Raw genomic sequence first — 22901 nt, forward strand, 5'->3', positions numbered from 1 at the left:
GAGGAGGAGGGGGGAGGAGGGGGGAGGAGGAAGGAGGAGGGGGGAGGAGGAGGAAGGAGGAGGGGGAGGAGGAGGAAGGAGGAGGGGGAGGAGAAGAGAGAGGAGGAGGAGGGGAAGAGGAAGGAAGGGAAAAAGGGGAGGAGGGGGAGGAAGGAGGAAGGGGAGGAAGGGGTGGAGGAGGAAAAGAAGAGGGAGAGGAGGAGAGGGAGGAGGAAGGGGGAAGAAACAAAGGGGGGAAGAAGAAGAAGAGGGAGGAAGGGGAGGGAGAAGAAGAGGGGGAGAAGAGGAACAAAAAGAAAGAAAGAAAAGAAAGGAAGGAAAAAAGTTAGTTTTCTGTCCATGAGTGTTCACTAATTGGGGTGATAGTGGTTACAGTTCTCACAAGGCAACAAAAGCACTTAGGTTCACTTAGATAGGCAAAAGCCAGTATGCAAATTCTCAGAGTTATTTTATACTCTAATTAATCATACAAAAATAAATTCTCCATCAAGTACTGTACACAGTTCTTGATACCCCAGTTGTAAATGTAAAGAAAGCAATGGACAGCAGGTATAAGGGTGGGGCCCTACTTTAGTTGCAGTCACTAGAATCCTCTAGAACAAATGTTGAATGTTTCAGTCATAGCTGTAGTGGAGAACTACCCAGAGCAGCTTTTCCAGAAGGGTTTCAGGCTTAGCCCCTTACCTCAGCAAAATGACTAGATCTGCATCACAGGACAACTTTTCAAGCCCATGATTACCCTCAGTCCGAATGTAATGGATTTTCTCCCTAGAACAATGTGGGAAAGAAAATAAGAATTACACACCAATACATAAGCTAAGGAATAAATCCCTTTCTGATTCATTTTGTCTGTCAATATGGCTGAATAGCAATTTTCTAACGTCCAGTGAGTTTTGTGGCATTTTAAGTTTCTATTGCAGGTTCCCATGATGCTCTACTAGGGACCACCCTTCCTCAGACTCACACAGGGATGGAAGCTGAGGAACACAACAAGGATAGGACCTCAGATAGCAATGACAGTCAGGAGTTAAGATGGATAAAGAGAGCTGCTGGAGGACTGTCATGGGCTCATGGTGTCTCAGGAGCCATGGGAGGAAAGAGCAAGAGGAAATCTCTTGAGAAACCTTACACCTGCTAGAAAATGTATAATGCCACACTGAGTAAGGGAGGGTCTGGTGTTCAGAATACCAGAGTCCCCTAGGTCAGTCTGAGCACAGGCATCAATTTCTCTGTTTAATTACAATTTGCATTCTCTCTTTCATGACCTCCAACTATAACCTGGCAAATTATTCCGAGTCTATAGATAAATAACATTTATTTTGATCAAATGAACTTTGTACTTTGCTTCTCTGACATTCAAATACTCAAATATTACAGGGGTGCCTGGGTGGTTCAGTCAGTTAAGTGTCAGACTCTTGATTTCAGCTCAGGTCATGATCTCACAGTTCGTGAGTTTGAGCCCTGCATCAGGCTCTGTGCTGATAGCATGGAACCTGTTTGGGATTCTCTCCCCCACCACCCGCTCTGCCCCTCCCCCCCATAAACATTTAAAAAAACAAAAACAAATGTTCAAATATTACAAATGCCACAACCAATGGTTTTTAATGGTTTGAAAAAAAATAGAGCAGATGTTTCCGCACATCATTTTGCAGGGAGGATGTGGAAACCTAGCCAAGAGTGCAAACACCATGCCTCCTCCACCACCTGCTTCTTCCTCCGGGTCCCTATGTTCTTGATTCCATGTTCCTGAGCTTTGGCCTCTAAATCCTGATACCACCTCACAGGCCTCTTGTTTGGAAGACTTTTGTGGTTAATTGACTTCAGCCCCACAAAGGACTCTTCAGTTCATATGTCCTCCCAATGACAATGTCCCTAGGGCAGATTATCCTGTTGCCCTAGGTACCCATATGTGGGTAAGCCCCTGGTCTCCTTGCTTGGAGGAAAAATGGAGAGAAAATTCTAGTGATTGCCCTTTGTTCCCAGGGTCCCTGAGGAAACGAAGTCCAAAGGGGGTCAACTCTACTAGGGCAGCAAAGTAGTTCTATTATCTCACCACCCACATGGAGCATATCCATGTATCAGCCAAACACAGTTTTCTGAGACTTTCAGTGGCTCTCCACAGGACATTGCATCCTCTGTCACATATATGAAAATTTCATGCAGACCCAGTGGTCTGGGGGGCCTCCAAATGCCTCTGGGACTCAACTCCAGTTCCATTGGAACTTGGAAAGATCTCTGAAGGCAAGAAGGCCATCTGCTCCTTCAACATATATCCCTTGCTCACCAGGAAAACTCCAGTGCAAAAGTCTCCTCAGAGCTCAGTTCAGTAGAGCCACCTGCCTTCTTGAAATCTTGACATCTCCCTCTGTAGCTTCAAAGACCTCAAAGCTTAATATCCAAATGAAATCCTTGACATTCTTCTATCATTATCACTGAATTCTGATCTTGTCTTTTGTGGCCTTTAAACACATGCTACAGCTATATATTTGACTTAAGGAAAACAAAAAGTCAAATTTGTCTATCGTCTGCCTTCTTCAATAGGTTGCAAATACCATGCGAAGTAGGGCCAATGTCTGTTTTGCTATGCTACTGCATACACAAATCCAGCACGATCCTGATTCAGAATACTGGCACAACAAAAGCACTAGTTGAAAGAGGAATGAATGAATGAGGACTAGTACCATGTCCCTTAATGTGAACAGATGTCATTAACCTCTGGGTTTTCTGGCTCCATCTTGCCTCTCCACATGTGGCTTCCTTATGATTCACTGTTGTCTGCTGAACACAGTTTTCTGATAACTCACTCTCTACCCTTTAACTCAGCAACTGGCTTTGTGGACCCAAGACAGTGGATCGATGGCTCCCTGAGATGAGCAATGGCTTAACAGGGTCACAGTCTCCACTTGGGGACAACAGAGGAAGCAGGAGGTTCTTCCTTTGGGCAGTGTCATAGGAAAAGGAGGTTTTCTTTTCAACTTCTGGACCTGTAAAATGGAGCTGATGCACCCTCACAGCACATCGAGGGGCAGGCACAGGCCCAGTCATGGTAACTAGTGCCTGGCTTCCTGCTTCCTGTAAGCCTGATTCCCTGAGGAGCAATTTCTTGTTCTTGTTCTCCCTTTTTAAATCCATGGCCTCTTAGTCGTTGTGGGCCTTCTGTTTTTGATGAGATATTTGGGTTCTCATCTTGGGTCTACAGGTCCTTAAAAGAATCCATATCTTAAAGAAGTTATTAGTTTCTGTACAAAATAATTGCCAAGATTTTTTCAATTCCAATATCTCCTAATTCCAAGTTCTGCCATATCTGGAAAATCATAATTATACAATTCTGCACTGCAACAAAGCCTTTAAAAAGTCTTTTAAAAAGTCTTTAAAAAAAGTCTTAAAAAAAGCCTTTAAAAAATATCACTATTGCATGTGATACTATGCAAAAGTACAGAAAATGGCTTCCCTTCCCTTGAAAACAGTTCACTCTTTTACCCAGGGGATTACATTTTTCACTTTTAAAATAACTTAAATGGGACTCTAGTGCCTTTGGTGAGATCAAATTCCTCCAAAAAATAAGCTGTGAAACTCATTACTTAGTGGTAGAATCAGAAACATAAAAAATGTTCAAGAGCAGCAAGCTCTCAGAAATTTTTCAGGTAGTACAACTCCTCTGAAAATCCCTTGAAATTCCCTTAAATTATGATGTACCGTGAGTCAGAGAATAGCCCACAAATAAATGACACAGTAATGAAATGGGTAGAGCTGAACATAAGTGGAAATGACAATCACTTGTGTGAAAGTTCATCTGTTCATGCTAAAGATCTTTCATTCACTCTAAATGTAATTAGTCCTTCTTCTCTTCAAAGAGGACTAGGTTCTGAAGGGGAGAGTGACACAAAGGCAAAGAATGGGAGGTCCTGCTCTAAGGAACCTATGTATTGTGGGGAGACATCAGTATGGACAACTATAAGACATAATGGAAAAATATCCTAGAGGCACAAAAAGGAATGCCGTTAAAGCAAGGTAAAAGAAATACTAAAGTTTGCCTGGGTCAGTGAGTCTTTGCATTTGGTTTGAGCCTTTAAAATGAGTTAAGAGGTCCTTCAGAGAAAAGCCACTCCCCAGAGGGCAGAGGTAGGAGATGACACAGACTGTCTGGTGAAGATAGAAGACTCTAGAAGGAAAAAAACTAGTGTGGGATGGCGAGTTAGGTTAGGGCCAGACTTTGGAGACCATGGAAACTGTGCTTAGAAATCCTGACTTTATTTCACAGACAATGGGAAGGTGATTTTTGTTTTTTGGTTTTTTTTTTTTTGAAGGGAAGTAGTAGTATAATTTAGTCTATGCCAAAATAAGGTAATTCTGGTTATAACAGGGTGAGAGAGATACGTGGTATCTTCTAGGACATTCCTGCAAAATCCAGGAGAGAAATGCTGAGCACCCAAACACAGGCCATGACAGGGAAGAATTAAAAAAAAAAAAAAAAGCTGGAAGAGAGAAAGTGAGGAGGTAGATGTTTGGGTGTGGAGACAGAGAAAGAGGGAGGAGTTGAGACAAGGCAGTGGGGAGGACGTGGTTCTAATTCACACAGAGTAAAACACAAGGGAAAGAGGTGTCAGTGAGGGTGTGTGTGGAGGGGGAAGGACAGCGAATGATCCACTCTGGCATGATTAATAGGAATTTGAATAGCAAAGAGACTATTTTCAGGTGTTGGTGATTCACTGAGGAAGTCAAGGCAGAGTATTACAGTTGTCAACTAGATTCAAAAGACCACCAAATGGGAGGTAAGGAATCAGAGGCATTCAGTGACTGCATTCCCACCCATCTTGCCTGATCCTTTATACACATACCCATAAAAGCATCTCCCCAGTGCCCACACAGTGACCTGTTTCCAAGGAGATTAAGGGCAGAGTTGGGCTGAATAACATGCCTCCATCAATGGTTCCTAAGAGCTGGAGCAAGAATTCGAACTCCAAGGGGACACACTTAACCATCATGCATTGCCAGCTTCCAAAATGCTGTGTAGTCAACTGAAGCAGAGTGATACTGAGATATCTTGGAGAGAAAGTGGGATTTAAGTTCGGAGGATATTTTCCCTTTTTATCACTTTTGGTGGCTATCCTTTCCAAATGAAGTGACTCAGTTTCAGAGACACTCATGCAACATGACATTAATGGACAGTAAGATTTAACTAGTTAGAACATATATTTTTGATACTTTTTGTTTGCTTGTTGGTTTATTTTCTAATGTGTTCATCTAGTTTTTTGTTTACCATTAAACAATGATATTTTAAAAATAAAAACATTTAAAATGGATTAAAGACCTAAATGTGAGATCTGAAACCATAAAATTCCTAAAAGAAAATACAGGTAGTAATTGCTTTGACATCAGTCATAGAAAGATCTTTCTAGATATGTCTCCTTTGGCAAGGGAAACAAAAGCAAAAATAAACTATTGAGACTGCCCCAAAATAAAAAGCCTTTGAACAGTGAAGGAAACCACCAACAAAACAAAAGACAACCTAGTGAATGGGAGAAGATATCTGCAAATGATACATCCAATAAAGTGTTAATATCAAAATATATAAAGAATTTGCACAACTCAACACCAAAAATCCCCCCAAAAATTCAGTTAAAAATGGTCAGGGGACATGAATAGATTTTTTTCCAAAGAAGACATACAGATGGCCCATAGACACATGAAAATATGCTCAACATCACTCATCATTAGAGAAATGCAAATTACACCACAGTAAGATATCACCTCACACCTGTAAGAATGACTAAAATAAAAAACACACACACAGAAAATAAAATAAAATAAAAAACACATTGTGGAACTTCAGAGAACATTAGAATTCCTGGATCCTTCAGTTGGAGTATTCAAGACATAATTAAATGCATGAACAAAATGCATCATAAGCTTTTATGCTCTCTCCACAGATATGTTGTCCCACCTGGACGACTAGTTGGAGCTACAGGGTGAGGGACAAGCCCTTACCTGAGTGTGTGGTTTCTCGCCAGGCTTGGCTGACGCTCTTGCAGCATTTCAAAAATGTTTGGCTGGCGGAGAAATGCCACAATCTTGTCATTATATGCTGAAACAGACAAAAGTGCAAGTTGTGGTTGAGTTTTCAGCCCAGAGATGATTTCTCTAATGGTTGGAAAATAGCTGCTTGATACCAGGATTAATGCAAGAGTTCGAAGGGCAGGTAGCACACTCATCAAAAAAATGTAAGCTCTCGAGCGCTCTTTGTCTGTGACATAATAGCATTGTCATTTCTAAAAGATCAAACCAAAGTGAACTAGATCTAAGTTAATTATCCTTAATATTCTAAGACCTTAACAGGGTGTTAACTCACCCCTGTGTGAATAGGTGAAGGAGAATAAAATCATTCTTCCACAAGCTATTTTACTCTCTTCCTTCTGACTTCTCTTGGTTATTTTGGCATAGTTATTATGGCCAAAGATTCTTTGTAACTTCAAAGAAATCCATTTCTGAACACTTGACACTTAACAACCTGTGGCCATGGTTGATTTCCCAGTAGTCATAATGGAAATATCCAAATCCATTTGGGCTTTCTTACCTCATTTCCCTTGATACAAGTGGCACGTGTTTTAGAAGGAGGTGGCTGAGGTTAGGAATGAAGACTACACTGACTTGTCCCCAGACACACATGGGAAAAGAGGTCTAAATTACAAACTGCATCTAGTAGCAATAAGATCCACCACCTCATTTAAACTATGCTCTCCTGTACTCAGCTAACAAATCACTGAAAGGAATAAAGAAGGGGCTGAGAGTCTGGAAAATAACTGAGACAGGGAAGAGGGAAGAACAAATCAAGGAGGGGAGGGAAAGGGAAAAAGGTCAAAGGAGGGATGGAAGCAAAGTGTAGGGGGTAGATTTTATCATAGGAAAGGAAAAAGAAAATACAGAATCCTGAATATTAAAGGACTTGTGATAAGAAAAACAAGGCTAAGGACTGGGTATCCAGGATCCCAAAAGCATGATACATACCTAGTGGCAATGACTCATGTTGATGTTGGCTTCGAATAGCAGCTACCAGGCTGTGTCCTGGCCTGGCCAGTAAAGAGGCTCCTCTGTTTCGAGAGACTTCTGAAGCCTAATTTCAAATAAAATTGTTAGCATTGGAAATATTATCAAATTCAGATGGTCTTTTGATACTAATTTTCCAATATGAGGGGGAAAGGACCCAGATATCACTTAAGTTAAAAAGCAATGAAGTTACAATCTTCAAAATGAATGGAAATAAGCAAGTTAAAAAAAAGATTAGGTAGGATGGTTGATGTGCTATGTTAGGGTTTTTAAGAAAGTGATTGTGCATGGGGCGCCTGGGTGGCTCAGTCGGTTAAGCATCTGACTTCAGCTCAGGTCATGATCTCGCGCTCCATGAGTTCGAGCCCCACGTCGGGCTCTGTGCTGACAGCTCAGAGCCTGGAGCCCGTTTCAGCCTGTGTCTCCCTCTCTCTCTAACCCTCCCCCCGTTCATGCTCTCTCTCTGTCTCAAAAATAAGTAAATGTTAAAAAAAATTTAAAAAAAAGAAAGTGATTGTGCCAAATGTCCTAAATGTTAACTAGATTAACATACTGACTAAAGAACATTTCTCTTCGTAAATATGTTCAAGAGACATAAATAAATTCTACATGAATACTATCAATAAAGATGGGTTTATGACCTTAATTTGTGAGAGTTGGTACTGAACTTCAGAACTGAATGTGGAATGGACTTGCTCTTTCCAACAGCACGTATCACCCTCAGATGGCCGTTCTTTGCTAATTGCCTATTATTCCATTCACTGTGCTGGCTACTCTTCCTTAACATAGTATCTTTTTATTTTCTCAAAATTCTGGAAGATAAGCATTATTAACCACATATTACAAGCAGAAAATCTGAGGATTGGATAAAATTAAGTTTTTACAAGATTTTCAACTGTAAGAGGCAGAACCAGGATTTGCTTGATTGCAAAGCATTTGTTGACTTCTCTCATGCTGCTAGCCTGCATCCAGTACCTTGATTTTGGATGGGCATTTTGACAAAACGTCACGGAATACAGAACTTGCACAGCTTAAAACTGATATTTGTGATGATTGATTTAGCTCAATTTTAAATTTCAGAAATCCCCTAAGTCCTAGAGCATGACGATGAACTTTCTACTGTGATTCCATGTACATTCTGTTTCTTAAAGGACTCTTGAAGGGTAAGCTATTTAAACAGAGGCTGTATAGATCTTCCATAAATATATGGGTTTGCTGTAGAGTATGACTCATTCTATGATATTTGGTAAAGTATGCCAAAATAGGCTTTAAAAACATTTAAGAATTACATTGAAGATTACTTTGTAACATACTTATAAAAAGCTCAAACATCCAGACAAAAAAGGAGAGAAAATTCTCCCTCTGAGACCAGTATACAATTCATTCCCACAGAATTCAGGAGAGGTACTGAGATCCTATGCTACAAAGTCCAGAAAGGTCAAGTCAATCTCAAAGGGGTCATTTAAGACGAGACCATGTGTCCTAGTGCAGATGACAAACAGGACAGATTACTTAGGGCTTACTAATTAAAGACATAGTAATTGCAGGTTTTCCTTCGGGTCCTACTTCCATACTTCACACAGACAGGATGAACATCCTTCCTTTGCAGAGATGTGCTATCAGTTCACTGTCTGTACATGGCGGTCTTTGAACTGCTCTTCTGGAAGTAGCAGAGATGCAGATCCATCCCTTTTCTCTCCTGGTTCTTCTCCTTGCTCACTGCTTACTTGAGGGACAAGGAAATGGATTCTGTGCCATTGTGGTGGACTTCTCACTTCGGTGTCATTAACCCTCAGCTACTGTAGCCAGCCACCAAGATTTAGAAGTAGGTACTTCGACAACAGCACTTTCCAGTCCCAATTAAATGGTTACAACGCAAAGTGGTAAAAGAAAGGTTTGCTCGCTCTTCAGATACGCAACACCGAGTCTCTACGTTTCTTCCACCATGAATTAATATGTAAATATGTAAAGCCTTTCTGGCACTGAAATGTTAGGTTTCTTTTCCTTAGAGGGAATTATGTCAGTCTGCTTTATTGTGTGTTTGAAATATTTTCCATGCTGTAAAGACAGGAATCTCAAAGACCACTCAGCAGAAGATTATCTAAATGATGCATTACAGAGAGAAACTGAGGAAGTGGATCTGATAGCAGACTTCAGGAAGGCATGACTGTAATACAGAACTCAGGTGATGTCTGCTGTCACACCCTGGGCTAAAGTGTGTCATTGTTGGTGGGTTGCCTGAAATAAATGGGGCTTTGAAACAGGAAGAAACTCACTTCTCTTCCTAGCTGCCAGAGGGAATTCACGTGTTACAGATATGCTTTAGGGGAAAATGGTGCCTTCTCCTGAGGTTACCTGTTCACCGGCAAAACCAAGCCAGACTGCAAAACTTCAGAAATCAGATGAAGGCCAGCCACCCCAAAGGTAGATGACTGACTGATGAATATGCTTCAGGCCAATGATGAGTGAGATGGAGAAAACAACCCAGGGGGAAGGTGCGGCATGTGGGGTACCTGAACCATAGAAACAACTGCCAAGGGCAAAGGAGGTGATTCCAAAGTAGTACTGGAAGGTCTACAGATGAGCTGGAGGATGGGAAGGTTAAACAGAAACAGGCTTTTCCAACAAGGAGCCAGGAATTTATAGGGATAAGGATAGTTCCAGACAGGGCTAGAGAGAATTCTGAGATTGGGCGAGAGTTTAGTATGTGCTAGGATCCTTGTAGCCCTAAAGTAATACGAAATGGTCCATCCTGAGGAATATTAGGTATCGACTGAGTAACTGATTTGGATCTCACTGCAAACATGATGCTAACATTTGCTTTCCGAACTACTGAAAATGACTAGAAGTTTGAATTTTCCATTTAAAACCAAAATTATACGACTCACTGAATTCCCTGGCATTTGACACCTTCTGTGTTCCCGAATTTCTCAGGGATGTATGTGAGGGACAGACAAAGAAGGGACTCCCCCAGCGGCCTGCCTCTCACCAGACATGCTATGACTATTCTATGACTGGCTAAAACCCAGTTTCCAGTAGGGACTACTTTTAAGATTTCTTTTCCTTTTGATGTTGAAATAGCTTTAATCATAATTGCAAATGTGAAAACTTCAGACATTTAGCTCTCCAGAAAAAAAAAGTAGATATACTCAGAAAATAGTTTACAGTGACTGGTAAACAAATTTCTCTTCTGTGTTGCAATTTAGAAATGTAAACTGGTGTGTTTTTTTTTAAAGATGTGATTGAAAATTGCAGGTTTTAGACTGAATTTGGGTTAATAATCAGTGAATACTCTCTTTGAAAACACTGGAGATCTGACGATGAAAAAAACAGTGAGTTCAGAGGAAAGGCCCAAGTGATGAATTTTAATTCATCTCTAGAATCCTTTTGTGTTCTAAAAACAGATCATTAACAAAGTTTTCAGAATTAGCTTAAGGAAACAAAAGAGAGAGAGAGATCTTGAGCTATTCAACATATTTATAAAAGCGAAAAGTGGGAGATAAATAATGTACAAAGAAAGGCTTGATTTAAATTGTGGTAGATCTATATGAATAAATATAGAAGAATTTTAATTGCATGGGGACAGTCTACAAGGTACTGTATTAGCAAAATAGGATGCAGAACCATAGACAACATGATTCAATTTTTTATTTCCATGGTTACCAGAAAGTGTCTCCAGATAGGGAATTATACTCGCCTTTTAACTTCTTTTCCACCTGTGTCTGTGTTTTCTACACTCATTGCTTACTGTTGATAATTCAAAAGTTTATTTTCATAGGTGCCTGAATTTTATAAACTTCCAACCAAACTGTAATCAAATATTGGTTGCATGGAATCAAGAGAAAAATTCCCAAAATTTAGAAGCAGTGCAGAAGTTACCTCCCCACACTTCCCTGTGTCATCCGAGGCAGTGAAATAACTTTTGTCATCAAAAAATCTCACTGCAAAGAACGACCAAGAGTGACTTCTGCTTTTAAAGTGAAAAGTCAGTTTCTCTTCCCTGCCAGATTCTTATCCTTTCATGAGGCAACGCACCCATGTGTGTACCCTTCCAGAACTTTTCTATGACTAACGATTTTCTAAACTGGTAAAAGAAATAAAACTTAGGTGCTCTGTTATCCTTCCTTATTAATGTTAATTTATATTGCTAATTGCAGTATAAATAAGGCAAATGTGACCTCCAGTGACTTCCTTACTGATAGAGAGATGGAAACCAATATTTATAGCCCTATATGCTCTTTCCATTTGTCTGTGTCCATTTCCCTTGGGACATTATGGGAAGATACAGATTTGTTTTGTTAGTACTTTTTTTTGTATATTGCAGACAGACGTGACCCTGTACTAAAATGCAGGCTAAAGTGTCAAATAATGATATTTTTATGCATAAAGTATTATATTCCTGATAATGGCTTTCAGCAAACTTCCTGAAAAATGTTCACTTGAAATAAAGGCTAATCCAAAAGACACTTAACAGTGTCTCTTTTAATAACCTATCTTAGGGGTTTTGAGAAAAATTTTTATCAATTAGGATCCTGAATATAGAAACTGATTTCAATTCTATCCTTAAATTCAATTGATAAAAATATCAACTGCTGAGCAACACTCGAGAGAATGGCCCATGAAGGTGAACAGAAAATAACTGATTCCTAAGGTTGTAGTATAAGAAACATCTATAGTAAATCCCCCATTGCCCCTGTTATGTGACACAGAAAAACCATGGATTATAAAAACAATTCATTGATTATTTGTGAGTCTAATTATTCCATATTTATGTCTGCTTAACTGTCCTTTCAAATTGGATATCCTGCTGTTTTCATACTCATTATCAACTTATCTAACAGCAAATCTACCATTGTCCCCAACTGGCTTTCCTGTTCATCTTACCAATGTGTTGATAATGTGAGTCAAGCCCCACGGACTCTGAGAGTCACAGAGCTAGCTGGCCATCCAATTCCCTTGTCTCCACTTGCAGATGAGGAAACTGAGGCCCCAGAAAGGAAAGGAAGGAGCAATGATACACAGTTCCTCTGTGGAGAAGCCAGAGCTGAGACTCTGTCTGCTAACTGAAGTCCCAGGTACCCCTTCCTTTGCACCTCTTGACCACCTGAAGCTTCTTCCCACACGGTGTCCATTGTCTTCTGTCTCTTTGCTACTTCCAAGGCCTCCCCACCTTATACCTGGTCTGTGGCAGAGGCCCCTGACGGGTCTTTCTCTCCCAGATCACTCTTTGCCACAATCCTTCCTCCTCTTGGCCATCATTATCTCCTTTCTAAAATACTAGTATACACTGGACTGGGACTTAGGAGATCTGAGTTGTGGTCTTGAACTCCCTGTGTCACCTGAGTTTTTGGTATTTAAGTTTACCTGACTTTAAAATACAATTCCTAACTAAAGTGGCATTGCCACATGGGAATATTTAGAAATGCTTAGGGGTATTTTGTTTTGTTTTTTGTTTTGGTTGTCATAGTGACTGGTGAGGTGAGGGCACTCCTGACATTTAAGGGATGTGACCAGGAAGAAAAGGTCCAGCAATGACATAAGACAATTCTACACTTCACAAAATTGTCCTCAAAATGCCAATAACCTTCTCTTCTTGAGGGACAATGGGCGACTTGATCTCTAAAGCCCATTTTTATACAAAAACCATCATATTATTCCTCTCGATTTCATTCAGTGGGCTTTTAAGAAAGTGCCAACCATGTGGCATTCAAAACTTAACAAAAACCAAGACAAAAACCAAGTGGAAATGGTATTCTGGTCATACCAAACTATTTGTTGTGTCTCTACTGACACTTCTCAATCCTACCGCTGCATCTCTGCTTATGCTGTGTCTCTGGGGGATTGCCATTCCTCTTCCTTTGTTCCTTGCTAGATTCTACCAATTTTCTAGGGTTGGGTCAAGTACCTTATTTTATTTTATGTAAAAAAAAATTTTTTTAACGTTTATTTATTTTTGAGACAGAGACAGAGCATGAATGGGGGAGGGTCAGAGAGAGAGGGAGACACAGAATCAGAAACAGGCTCCAGGCTCTGAGCTGTCAGCACAGAGTCGGAACTCACAGACTGCGAGATCATGACCTGAGCTGAAGTCGGACGCTTAACTGACTGAGCCACCCAGGTGCCCCAAGTACCTTATTTTAAAGATGCCTTTCCTTGGCCTCTTTTGAACTCCTATTGCATTTGTCCTAACATCTCTCTTGGCACTCAATCATATTCTAATTGTTCTTATTACTTAACTCTGTGTTTTTTTGGCCTGGCTTCAAACATAGAATATAAAATTCTCCTAGGGAGGGATCATATCTCATACTTCCTTGCATTCCACAGTGCTCAGAGCAGGCCATGAACTTAATCAATGTTTGTTGAGCAAAATCACATCACGGCAAACACAATTACCTTTCTCACTACCCCCTCCCTCTGTTTTTATATCAAGATCCTCCTATCTTCTCATTCCCAGGCTGCGGGCTCTCTCAGCAGGAGGAATCAGATATTTGTTTTCATAGAGGCTGGGTCTTTGTTTTCTCTGGTATGCTGCTTCTAGATCAGATAGTCTCTGCCTCCCAGCTTTTTCTCTCTGTTGCTTTTCTTGGTTTCTCCCCGTGTCAGTGCAAAGGTACCAGCAGAGAGTGGATGCACAGGGGGACGGGAGGGGTTTGAAAACCTGATGAATTGAATCAGTTGGCGAGTGGATGAATTAGGAAGAATACAGATCACTGGTACACATTGATGCCCTTTCATTGTTACGTATTACAGTCTTTCTGGACTGATGCAGGTGGTCCTTTGTCATTAATGTTGATATTCAGTGTAACTGGGCTTGGGCTTTTCAATTGTATTAAATGAATGTTTTAGAACTGGTAATGCAAGTGGTACTCGTGATCTTAATCTCGTTTCAACAGAAATGTTTTAGTACTTGTATTTTCAAGTTAATTTCTTATAAATGTGAGAGATCTATATCTTTAGGGGGTTCATCTTACATTTGAGTAATCTACATTTTTGTTTTATTGACACTGAATCTGTAGTACTCAGATTCTTTTATCAAATGTAATTACTCTATATTAACACTGAAACTGCCTTAATAAAATTAAAGAATTTTAAATAAACAGCATATTTCAAAATTTTAAATAAATTTAAATTTTAAATAAATTTTAAATAAACAGCATATTTCAAATTGATGAAGAGTTTGGAATCTATCCACTATTATCTCATAAATGTTGTACTTTCTAAAGTATTGTAAAAATGCCACCAGAGAAGGATACAATGCATGTTGAGCTGGGAAGTCAGGGCACTGTTTTCCATAATCTGTGAATGTGCCTGCTGCTGAGTGTGTGTTACCTAAGCATCCTGACACCCACAAAACCCTTGGGGATGCATAATATGCCTTCTCTGCATAGTCACATACACATTTTACATCTATGCAGAAAGGAAGAATTAACATGTTTTCAGCAGTTTCCTAAAACAATACCTAAGATGAGCCATGAAAGAAAAATTCATTTTATCACTCTGGCCTTAAATCGTGAATGCCCTTGGTTGGAAACAGTTATGCCTGTCAGAGCATTCAGATGATTTCCTTAAAAAGTAGTAAAGTGGTGCCGATACACCAGCAACAGGCCCTTCCCCTGAGACTTATGTTTGCTATCTGGAGTCTGCCAGGTAGATTGTAATTTTACCCATTTCTCCTGAGATGTTCACTCTAGTTCTCCCAGGAATAACTCTTGGGGATCAGGGTGGGAGAGGGGGATACACACACACACACATACACACACACATATTGTATATACAAGACATATATATACACTTTTTTTTCCTACACTATTTATTCATTTTTTACTTCATTGTAATCCAACTCTACAAGCTGTTTTATGAGAAGTGGTTCTTAGCACCCACATCTCCTGAGATCCTGGTGATTTTTATGAAAACATGGTACCGATACTTGGGAAATGTCAGTCAGGACAGAAGAAGGGATTTGCTTGTAATATTGCCAGGAACTGACTAGAAGTAGGAAAGAGCTATGTTTTGAGTTTTGGCTTGAGAAAGGAGGCCAGGAAAGGGTATGGAATACAGAGATAGCAATTCAGGAAGGCAAAGAACATCATGTTTTAAGATGATGTTTTTCATCTTTTCAGCTTTTCATGATTCAATGGAAGGTGACCACAGGCAGGTAGGAGAGAGCACAGGGTAGGATGGGAACAGAGTACTCATGTGCCTTGTTGATTTCCCCCAATCTTTAGTTCATATATATAGTATTGATGTCTTCTCCAGGATCTATGAAAAGCCAGAAGTTTAATGTCGGTCACACACTGTATGATCTTTTAAGAATTCACATGTGACTGGAAGGCCTGAGGAAGCACAGTTCCAACCATAATGTAGGGATCTCCTGACCCTGCATTTTCAATTTCCTTTAAGCTAGACAGTTTTTTCGTAGTGACAACTGTTAGGACAAAAGGGAAGGCAGAAGGAAGGCGATCTGAAGATGGGTCTAGGGAGTTCAGTGGGTGTCCCTGACTTATCATTCTTCTACAGAGCAGTGTGGATATGGCAGAGGCCCTTGAGGAACAGGCAATCCTAGATCCCAACCATTAAAACAGTGCTGGCCCCACTAAAGGAGGGGCCTATGGAACTGTGAAGGTGGCAGGGGACCTGGGGGTGTTACCTCTCCAGCGCTGTAACTCCGGAGCCTCTGGAGGTGCTGTCGATGTGTCAGGTGATTGGGAAGGCGACCGTTCTGAAGAGGGATTCGGGGGTCAATGAAAGTGGTGGCTCGACTATTGTGGTCCACGAAAAAAGACTGCAGACAGACCAATAAAAAAGAACACTGCGTGAGAATGAGCCAAAATGAAGTCAGTAATGTAAGGGAACGCGACGGGGCTCAGTCTTCATGTTTATTTCTGTCCCTCCTTTTTATCTGCTCAAAACTAGACTGAAGACTGGGGCACTGTGCATCTGTTTGCTCAGTAGTTGAATGAAACAATACCAGCTATTGATAAGCACTTTACAGTACACAGTTACAGAGTCATGATCACAGCATTTTATTCACGATGGAAAAGAAGAGAAATGGAGACTTTGAGACAGTAAAATAACTAGTAATTAATAATTTGTGAAGCATTCTATTTATTTTTTAAATAAATGCTCTTTTTTTTTTTGGTTAAAGAATTAGCAGTCTCCCTGAGAAGAAACTTTAAAAGGATAAAAAAGTAAGGAGAAAGCCAAAATCATCCCAAATGTCACAATCTAAGGGTAATCACCAAAATATTTTGATAAATTTTTTTCTATTTTTTCTTTTCTTATGCAAATATACAATTATTTACATCTTTTCCCCACATTGGTACTTACAATTTTGTTGGAAGAATTTTTTCACCTATTATTTTTTGAGCATTTCCCTAAGTTATTAGACATTCTTTTAACACAGAATTTTAGTAAGCATATGGTATTCAGATGGATGCATAATAATTTCAGCACCTTCTTTCATTGGACATTTTACTTTTTTACTGCTTTAAAATAATGCTTCAGTAAACACTCTTGTTCATAAATCTTTGCAGTATGTCTGATTACATGTTCCAATATATGACAAAAGTTATTCTTTAAATCTAAAATTACTTCTCATAAAAGAGAAAATTAATACTTTCTTTATAATGTCATGAAAACATATTTACATCTCTAATTTACTAAAACTATGTTTTATTTTTAAAATATAAATGTGTACTTAATTTTTATCATGTACTTGTATAGCATTTCTTAAAATAATCAACTAAAATTTCTCCTACAAACTATTGGTTAATGTACTAGAGATAATAGATTTACTAGTAGTAAATGAGCCTTACATCTTTGGGAGAAAACCTACTTAATTGTGGTGGGTCACTCTTTCAATATACTATCTAATTCAACTTTACTTTCATTTATTTTTATTTTATTTTATTTTACTTTTTTTTTAATGTTTTATTTTATTTTTGAGAGAGACAGAGACAGAACATGAGTAGGGGAGAGGCAGAGAGAGAGGGAGACACAGAATCTGAAGCAGACTCCAGGCTCTGAGCTTGTCTGCACAGAGCCTGACGCAGGGCTTAAACTCACGAACCATGAGATCATGACCTGACCGAAGTCGGACGCTCAACCAACTAAGCCACCCAGGCACCCCTCAACTTTATTTTTTAATATGAACTTTCTAGAACTCAGGTGAGTTTTGCCTACAGTTCTGTTTTGTTTTTTTAAATCAGATTTCCCTACTTTTACTCGTATTCGTGTGTGTGTGTGTGTGTGTGTGTGTGTATTTAGTTTTACACAGTTTTATCACCTGTGTAAGTTCACGTATCCACCACCACAGTTATTGAATGGTTCTCTCCAATGAGGATCCCTCATGTTGCCCCTCTGTCACACCCATCTCCCTCCCTTATTCCTCCACCCCTCAATTCCCAGCCAATTACTGGTCTGTTCTCCATTTCTGTAATTTTGTCACATCCAGAATATTCTATAATGAAATCACACACTATGTAACCTTTTGGGATTTTTTATCCCCCCACACAGCACAATTCCCTTGAGCTTCATCCAAGTTGTTGTACCAATAGTTTGTTCTTTACTGCTGAGTAAAATTCTACGGTGCAAATTTACTGAAATTTGTGCCAATGATTTTTGCTTTTTGTCTGGTTTCATTAGCAAAGATATGACTGCTCCAAAAAATGAACTATGCTGTTTCTATTTCTATTTTTCCCTTCACTATGGAATAGATCATAAAGAAACATGGCACTGGGCAAGTAATTCATTGTTGCATTTTCCAATTTATTCCATAAGTCCACTTGATTTCTTGTATTTCTTGAGTCAATTTTTAAATCACATATATTTATTTTTAAATTATCCATTTCTTCTAGATTTTCTTTTTAAAAAAAAATTCTTTTAACATTTATTCATTTTTGAGAGACAGAGCACCAGCAGGGAGGGGCAGAGAAAGAATGAGACACAGGATCTGAAGCAGGCTCCAGGCTCTGAGCTGTTAGCACAGAGCCTGACACAAGGCTCAAACTCATGAACTGTGAGATCATGACCTCAGGTGAAGTCAGACACTCAACCGACTGAGCCACCCAGGCACGTCATCTTCTAGATTTTCTAACTTTGATTTCAAACATTTATATAAGTAGGTATGCATTTTCTCTTTAAAATTTCCCTGCATCTCTTATAACTCATTCCTTGTTTTTATTTATTATTTTCCTTAGATTGATTTATTTCTCTTCTAAAACAACTCTTACCTTTATTTCTTATACTGTTTTCCAGTTCATGAACTTCTGGGTTTTTATTGTCACATAAATTTTGGAAATAAATTTTTGCTTCAATTACTGTTGCTTTTTAACCTTCTCTAAATTATTAATTTGAAAGCCTGTATTTTAAAATTTTTCTTGTTTGATAATAAAAACCAATGTGCAAATCCTTTGAGCACAGTCTTTCTATATCACATTTTATTAAGTACTGGTGATATGCATTTTCAATAATTTCTCAATGGTTTATAAGTCTTGATTTTATTTAAAACCCAATAGTCATGAAGAATACTGTTTTGAATCTCCAAGTGGCAAATAGTTGGTTTTTGATGATTGTGTTTAAAGTTATTGTTTATTTTTGTTGCTGTTTCAAGTTTTTATTTAAATTCCAGGTAGTTAATATACCATGTAATATTGGTTTCAGATGTAGGATTTAGTGATTCAACACTCACATATTACACCCAGTGCTCATCCTAACAAGTACCCTCCTTAATCCCCATCAACCATCTAGCCCATCCCCCACCCACATCCTTCTATCAACCCTCAGTTTGTTCTCTACATTTAAGAGTCTGTATTATGGTTTACCTCTCTCTCTGCCCCCACCCCCCACCATGTTCATCTGTTTCATTTCTTAAATTCCACATACAGTGAAACCCTATGGTATTTGTCTTCTTCTGACTGACTTTAAATTTGTTGTTTAAAATTTAGCTCTATTACTTATGGCCATGGAATGCAACATGAGTATTTTATGCTTTTTTGTTTCCTTTGTGTTACAAAATATTATCCCCTAAAAAAATGTTCCATAGGATCTTGTAAAGAAGTTGTAAACTATTTATTCCTTATTAAAAAGATTGTGGTAAAATGTCCAAAACACAAATTTTGCCCTTTTAATAATTTTTAAGTGTCCAATTTAGTGGCATTAAGTACATTCTGAGTGTCATGCAACGATCACCACTATTCATCTCCCGAACTTTTTCATCTTCCAAGACTGAAACTCTGTACTCATTAAACACTAACCCCTCATTGCCTCCCTCCCCCAGCCCCTGAGAACTTCTATTCTAGTTTCTGTCTCTATGAATTTGACTACTTTTAGATACCTCATGTGAAATATAATACTTGTCCTTTTGTTTCTGACTTGCTTCACTTAGCATGTTTTCAAGGTCCATCCATGTTGCGACATGTGTCAGAATTTCATTCCTTTTTAAGGATGCATAATCTTCCACTGTTTGCACATAGCACATTTTGTTTATCCATTCATGTAATCTCTATTTTTTCCACCTTTATTGAGGTACAATTGACAAATAAAATTGTATGTAATTAAGCTCTATGTTAGCTCTATTTTTAACAAAAGTATATATGTTCCATTAATACAAAATTATTCAAATCCTGACTTACTTCGTCTGCTTGTCAAACTGATGGATATAAAACACATTTTCCTATTGTGTATTTATTTCATTTCCTTTTGTATTTCTCTTCTAGTTTTCTTCATATGGCAGGATGTTATTTCACTCATAAGATATATGATTATTGTAACTTTATTTTAGTTGTGCCATTGATTAATATAAAATCTTACTTTGACTCCATTTAATGGTTCTGGATTTGAACTCTCCTTTGTATGATATTAATATACCGCCACTGATTTTCCTGTTAATGTTTTCCAATTCTATTAATATTTATTCTTCTATTTTTTAAACTCTCTGAATCATTTCTTGGGTATGTCTTTTAATAAGCTGGATCTGTTTGTTACTAAATCTGAAAGTGTTTTCCTTTTGGTATGCAGGTTTATCCTATTTCCATCTACCACTATGACTATTATGCTTGGCTGTGCTTATGTTATTTTATTTTTATTATTTCTGATTTCTTTGCTTCCTGGTGGATTTTTTGGTGTTTTACTATGTAAATTGTATTTTGTTTGATTTTATTTTTGTAGGAATTTGAAACAGCAATCTTGTTTTCAATGGTACAAATAGTTGCCTTTTAAGTTGATCAAATAACTATATTTAGCCCTTGTTTTTCAAATTATCCAATTTGACTTCTCTTACACTCAACTGGGGACTTAGCACAACCTTCTTTGCCCCGTTCTCTGGTCCCCTTTCTGCTTCCTTGTCAATTTTATTCCAGGCTAGAGATATGATTCAGATTGTCTTTATACATTTATTCCATTTTCCTTATACATATTTTCCCATATTTTATTGAGTCTTTTCCAAAACATTTTAAAGCATTTTAAAATCAATTATTTGTATTAATATTCCTGTATTTGATTGATAAATATTCACTACCATAGTCCATTTATACTATGTTTTCCCCATTATTGATTTCTTGTTCTGCTTCATTTGTGAGCCATCTGGAAAATGGCTTTTGGTGTTTACTTCGGACAGGGAAAAGAGGATGTGAGCTCTGAAATTTTTCTAGTGTCTTCACACTTGAATGACACAATTTCTGGATATGGAATTGTGGGGCTATAATATTTTCTCACCAATAACTTGTACACTTTGCCCTGTGGATTTCTATAGTTGAGTTGTATAAATGGAAAATTTTAAGCTTGTCTTATTTTTATCCTTTTTTAGGTGACTTTCATATTATCATGGCTATACATTGGTAAGATTTTTTTAAATCTCCATCTACACATTCCAGAGTATGTGTAGATATAGAATTTATTTTAATTGATTTTACTATAACTCAGTGAGCCCAATTAATCTGCCTACTTGAACAATTTATTTTAGAACAGAGTTTTATTTTCAATATTTAATTAATAATTTAATTTAATTAATATTTATATTTAGTATTTAATTTTTGCTGCTGTACCTATTATTCTGGTTTCTTCTTTAGAAACATCTATAGATCATTCATCAAACAGAGATGTTTATTGACTGCCAATTATATGCTTGGAATATTCTAGGTCCTTGAGGTTTCATCAATGAGCAAACAAAGATGCCTTTTCTCAAAGAGCTTAGAATTCTGCCAGGAGAAACAGAGAAAACAGTAAATCTAACAAATACATAAATTATATGGTGGAACACATGGGTTAGAGATCTTGGGATGCTTTTTGTATTAAATTAGGTGGTTAGGGTAGGCCTTGCTGAAAAGGTGAGACTTGTTCTTTTTGGTTTTTACTTTTTTTTTTTTAACCTTATCCCTCTTTGTTTGCAATCTGGTTCCCTCCCTCACTTTGAGGCTAGTTTCCATGTCCTATATCAGTGATTTGATTTTACACAGCATCAGTTCTGCTCTGTTTTATCCCTATGCTATTACACTTTGCTTTTCCTTGCAATCTTAAAACGTTTATTTTGTCTGCTTTTCCCTTTTTAATGTTTATTTATTTATTTTGAGAGAGAGAAAGAGGAGTGAGCAGAAGAGGTGCAGAGAGAGGGAGGGAGACAGAGAATTCCAAGCAGGCTCCAAGCTGTCAGTGTGGAGCCTGATGCAGGGCTCGAACCTATGGACTGTGAGATCATGACCTGAGCTGAAACCAAGAGTCAGATGCTCAACCAACTGAGTCACCCAGGTGCCCCTTTTCCTTCCTTCCTTTCTTTCTTTCTTTCTTTCTTTCTTTCTTTCTTTCTTTCTTTTTTAAATTGTAGTAAGAACATGTAACATAAGACTTACTCTCTTAACAAAATTTTAATTGTACAGTATTAAGTGCACAGGATGGAACAGTACTGTTAACACAATGTTGTGCAGCAGGTCTCTAGGTCTCTAGAACTTACTTATCTTGAATAATTGGTAAACTGCACCTATTGAACCTGAACTCCCATTTCCTCCTGCACCAGTTGCTGGCAACCACCATTGGGCTCTGTTACCCTGAGGCTATTTCAGATACTTCATATAAGGGGAATTGTGCAGCATTTGTCCCTCTGTGACTGGCTCATTTCACTGAGCATAATGTCTTCTAGGTTCAACCACCTTGTAGCATGTGTCAGAATTTCCTTCATTTTTAAGGTTGAATAATATTCAACTATATGTATATACCATATATTTTTTATAAGTTTCTGAATTCCAGTTGATTTAGTGTAATATTAATTTCAAGTGTACAATATAGTGATTCAACATTTTCCTATAGTGCCCAGTGCTCATCACAAGTGCACTCAATAATCCTCATCACCTGTTTAACCCAAGTCCCCCACCCACTTCCCTTCCACTAATTATCAGTTTGTTCTTTATAGTTAAGAGTCTAGTTCTTGGTTTGCCTCTCTCTTTTTTCCATTTGCTCCTTTGTTTTGTTTCTTAAATTCCACATGAGTGAAATCATATGGTATTTGTCTTTCTCTGACTGACTTATTTCACTTAGCATAATATTCTCTAGCTCCATCCATGTCATTGCAAATGGCAAGATTTCATTCTTTTTTATAGCTGGGTAATATTTTATTGTATATATACACCATATCTTCTTTATCCATTCATCAGTCTATGGACATTTGGGCTCTTTCCATAATCTGATGATTATAGATCATGCTGCTATAAACATTGGGGTGCGTGTATCCCTTTGGGTTTAAATACCTAGTAGTGCAATTGCTGGATTGTAGGGTAGTTCTATTTTTAACTCTCTGAAGAATCTCCATACTGTTTTCCAGAGTGTTTGCATCAGTATGCATTTCCACCAAGAGGAAATGCATTTCCAGT

At 38.2% G+C, this 22901-nt stretch overlaps 1 protein-coding gene across 1 annotated transcript in view; it reads right to left on the reverse strand.

The window, feature by feature from the left end:
• The window catches only part of HECW1 (HECT, C2 and WW domain containing E3 ubiquitin protein ligase 1), a 235951-nt gene that overhangs the window by 56089 nt on the left and 156961 nt on the right, over positions 1 to 22901 (reverse strand). Inside the window, exons 14-17 of the mRNA XM_049641299.1 lie at positions 15692 to 15826; positions 7006 to 7111; positions 5989 to 6085; positions 685 to 768 (exon numbers count right to left, since the gene is read on the reverse strand). Coding sequence (XP_049497256.1) covers positions 685 to 768; positions 5989 to 6085; positions 7006 to 7111; positions 15692 to 15826 — 422 coding nt within the window. The remainder of the gene's footprint in view (positions 1 to 684; positions 769 to 5988; positions 6086 to 7005; positions 7112 to 15691; positions 15827 to 22901) is intronic.

This window comes from Panthera uncia, chromosome A2 (genome assembly GCF_023721935.1).
Source record: "Panthera uncia isolate 11264 chromosome A2, Puncia_PCG_1.0, whole genome shotgun sequence".
Lineage (NCBI taxonomy): Eukaryota > Metazoa > Chordata > Mammalia > Carnivora > Felidae > Panthera > Panthera uncia.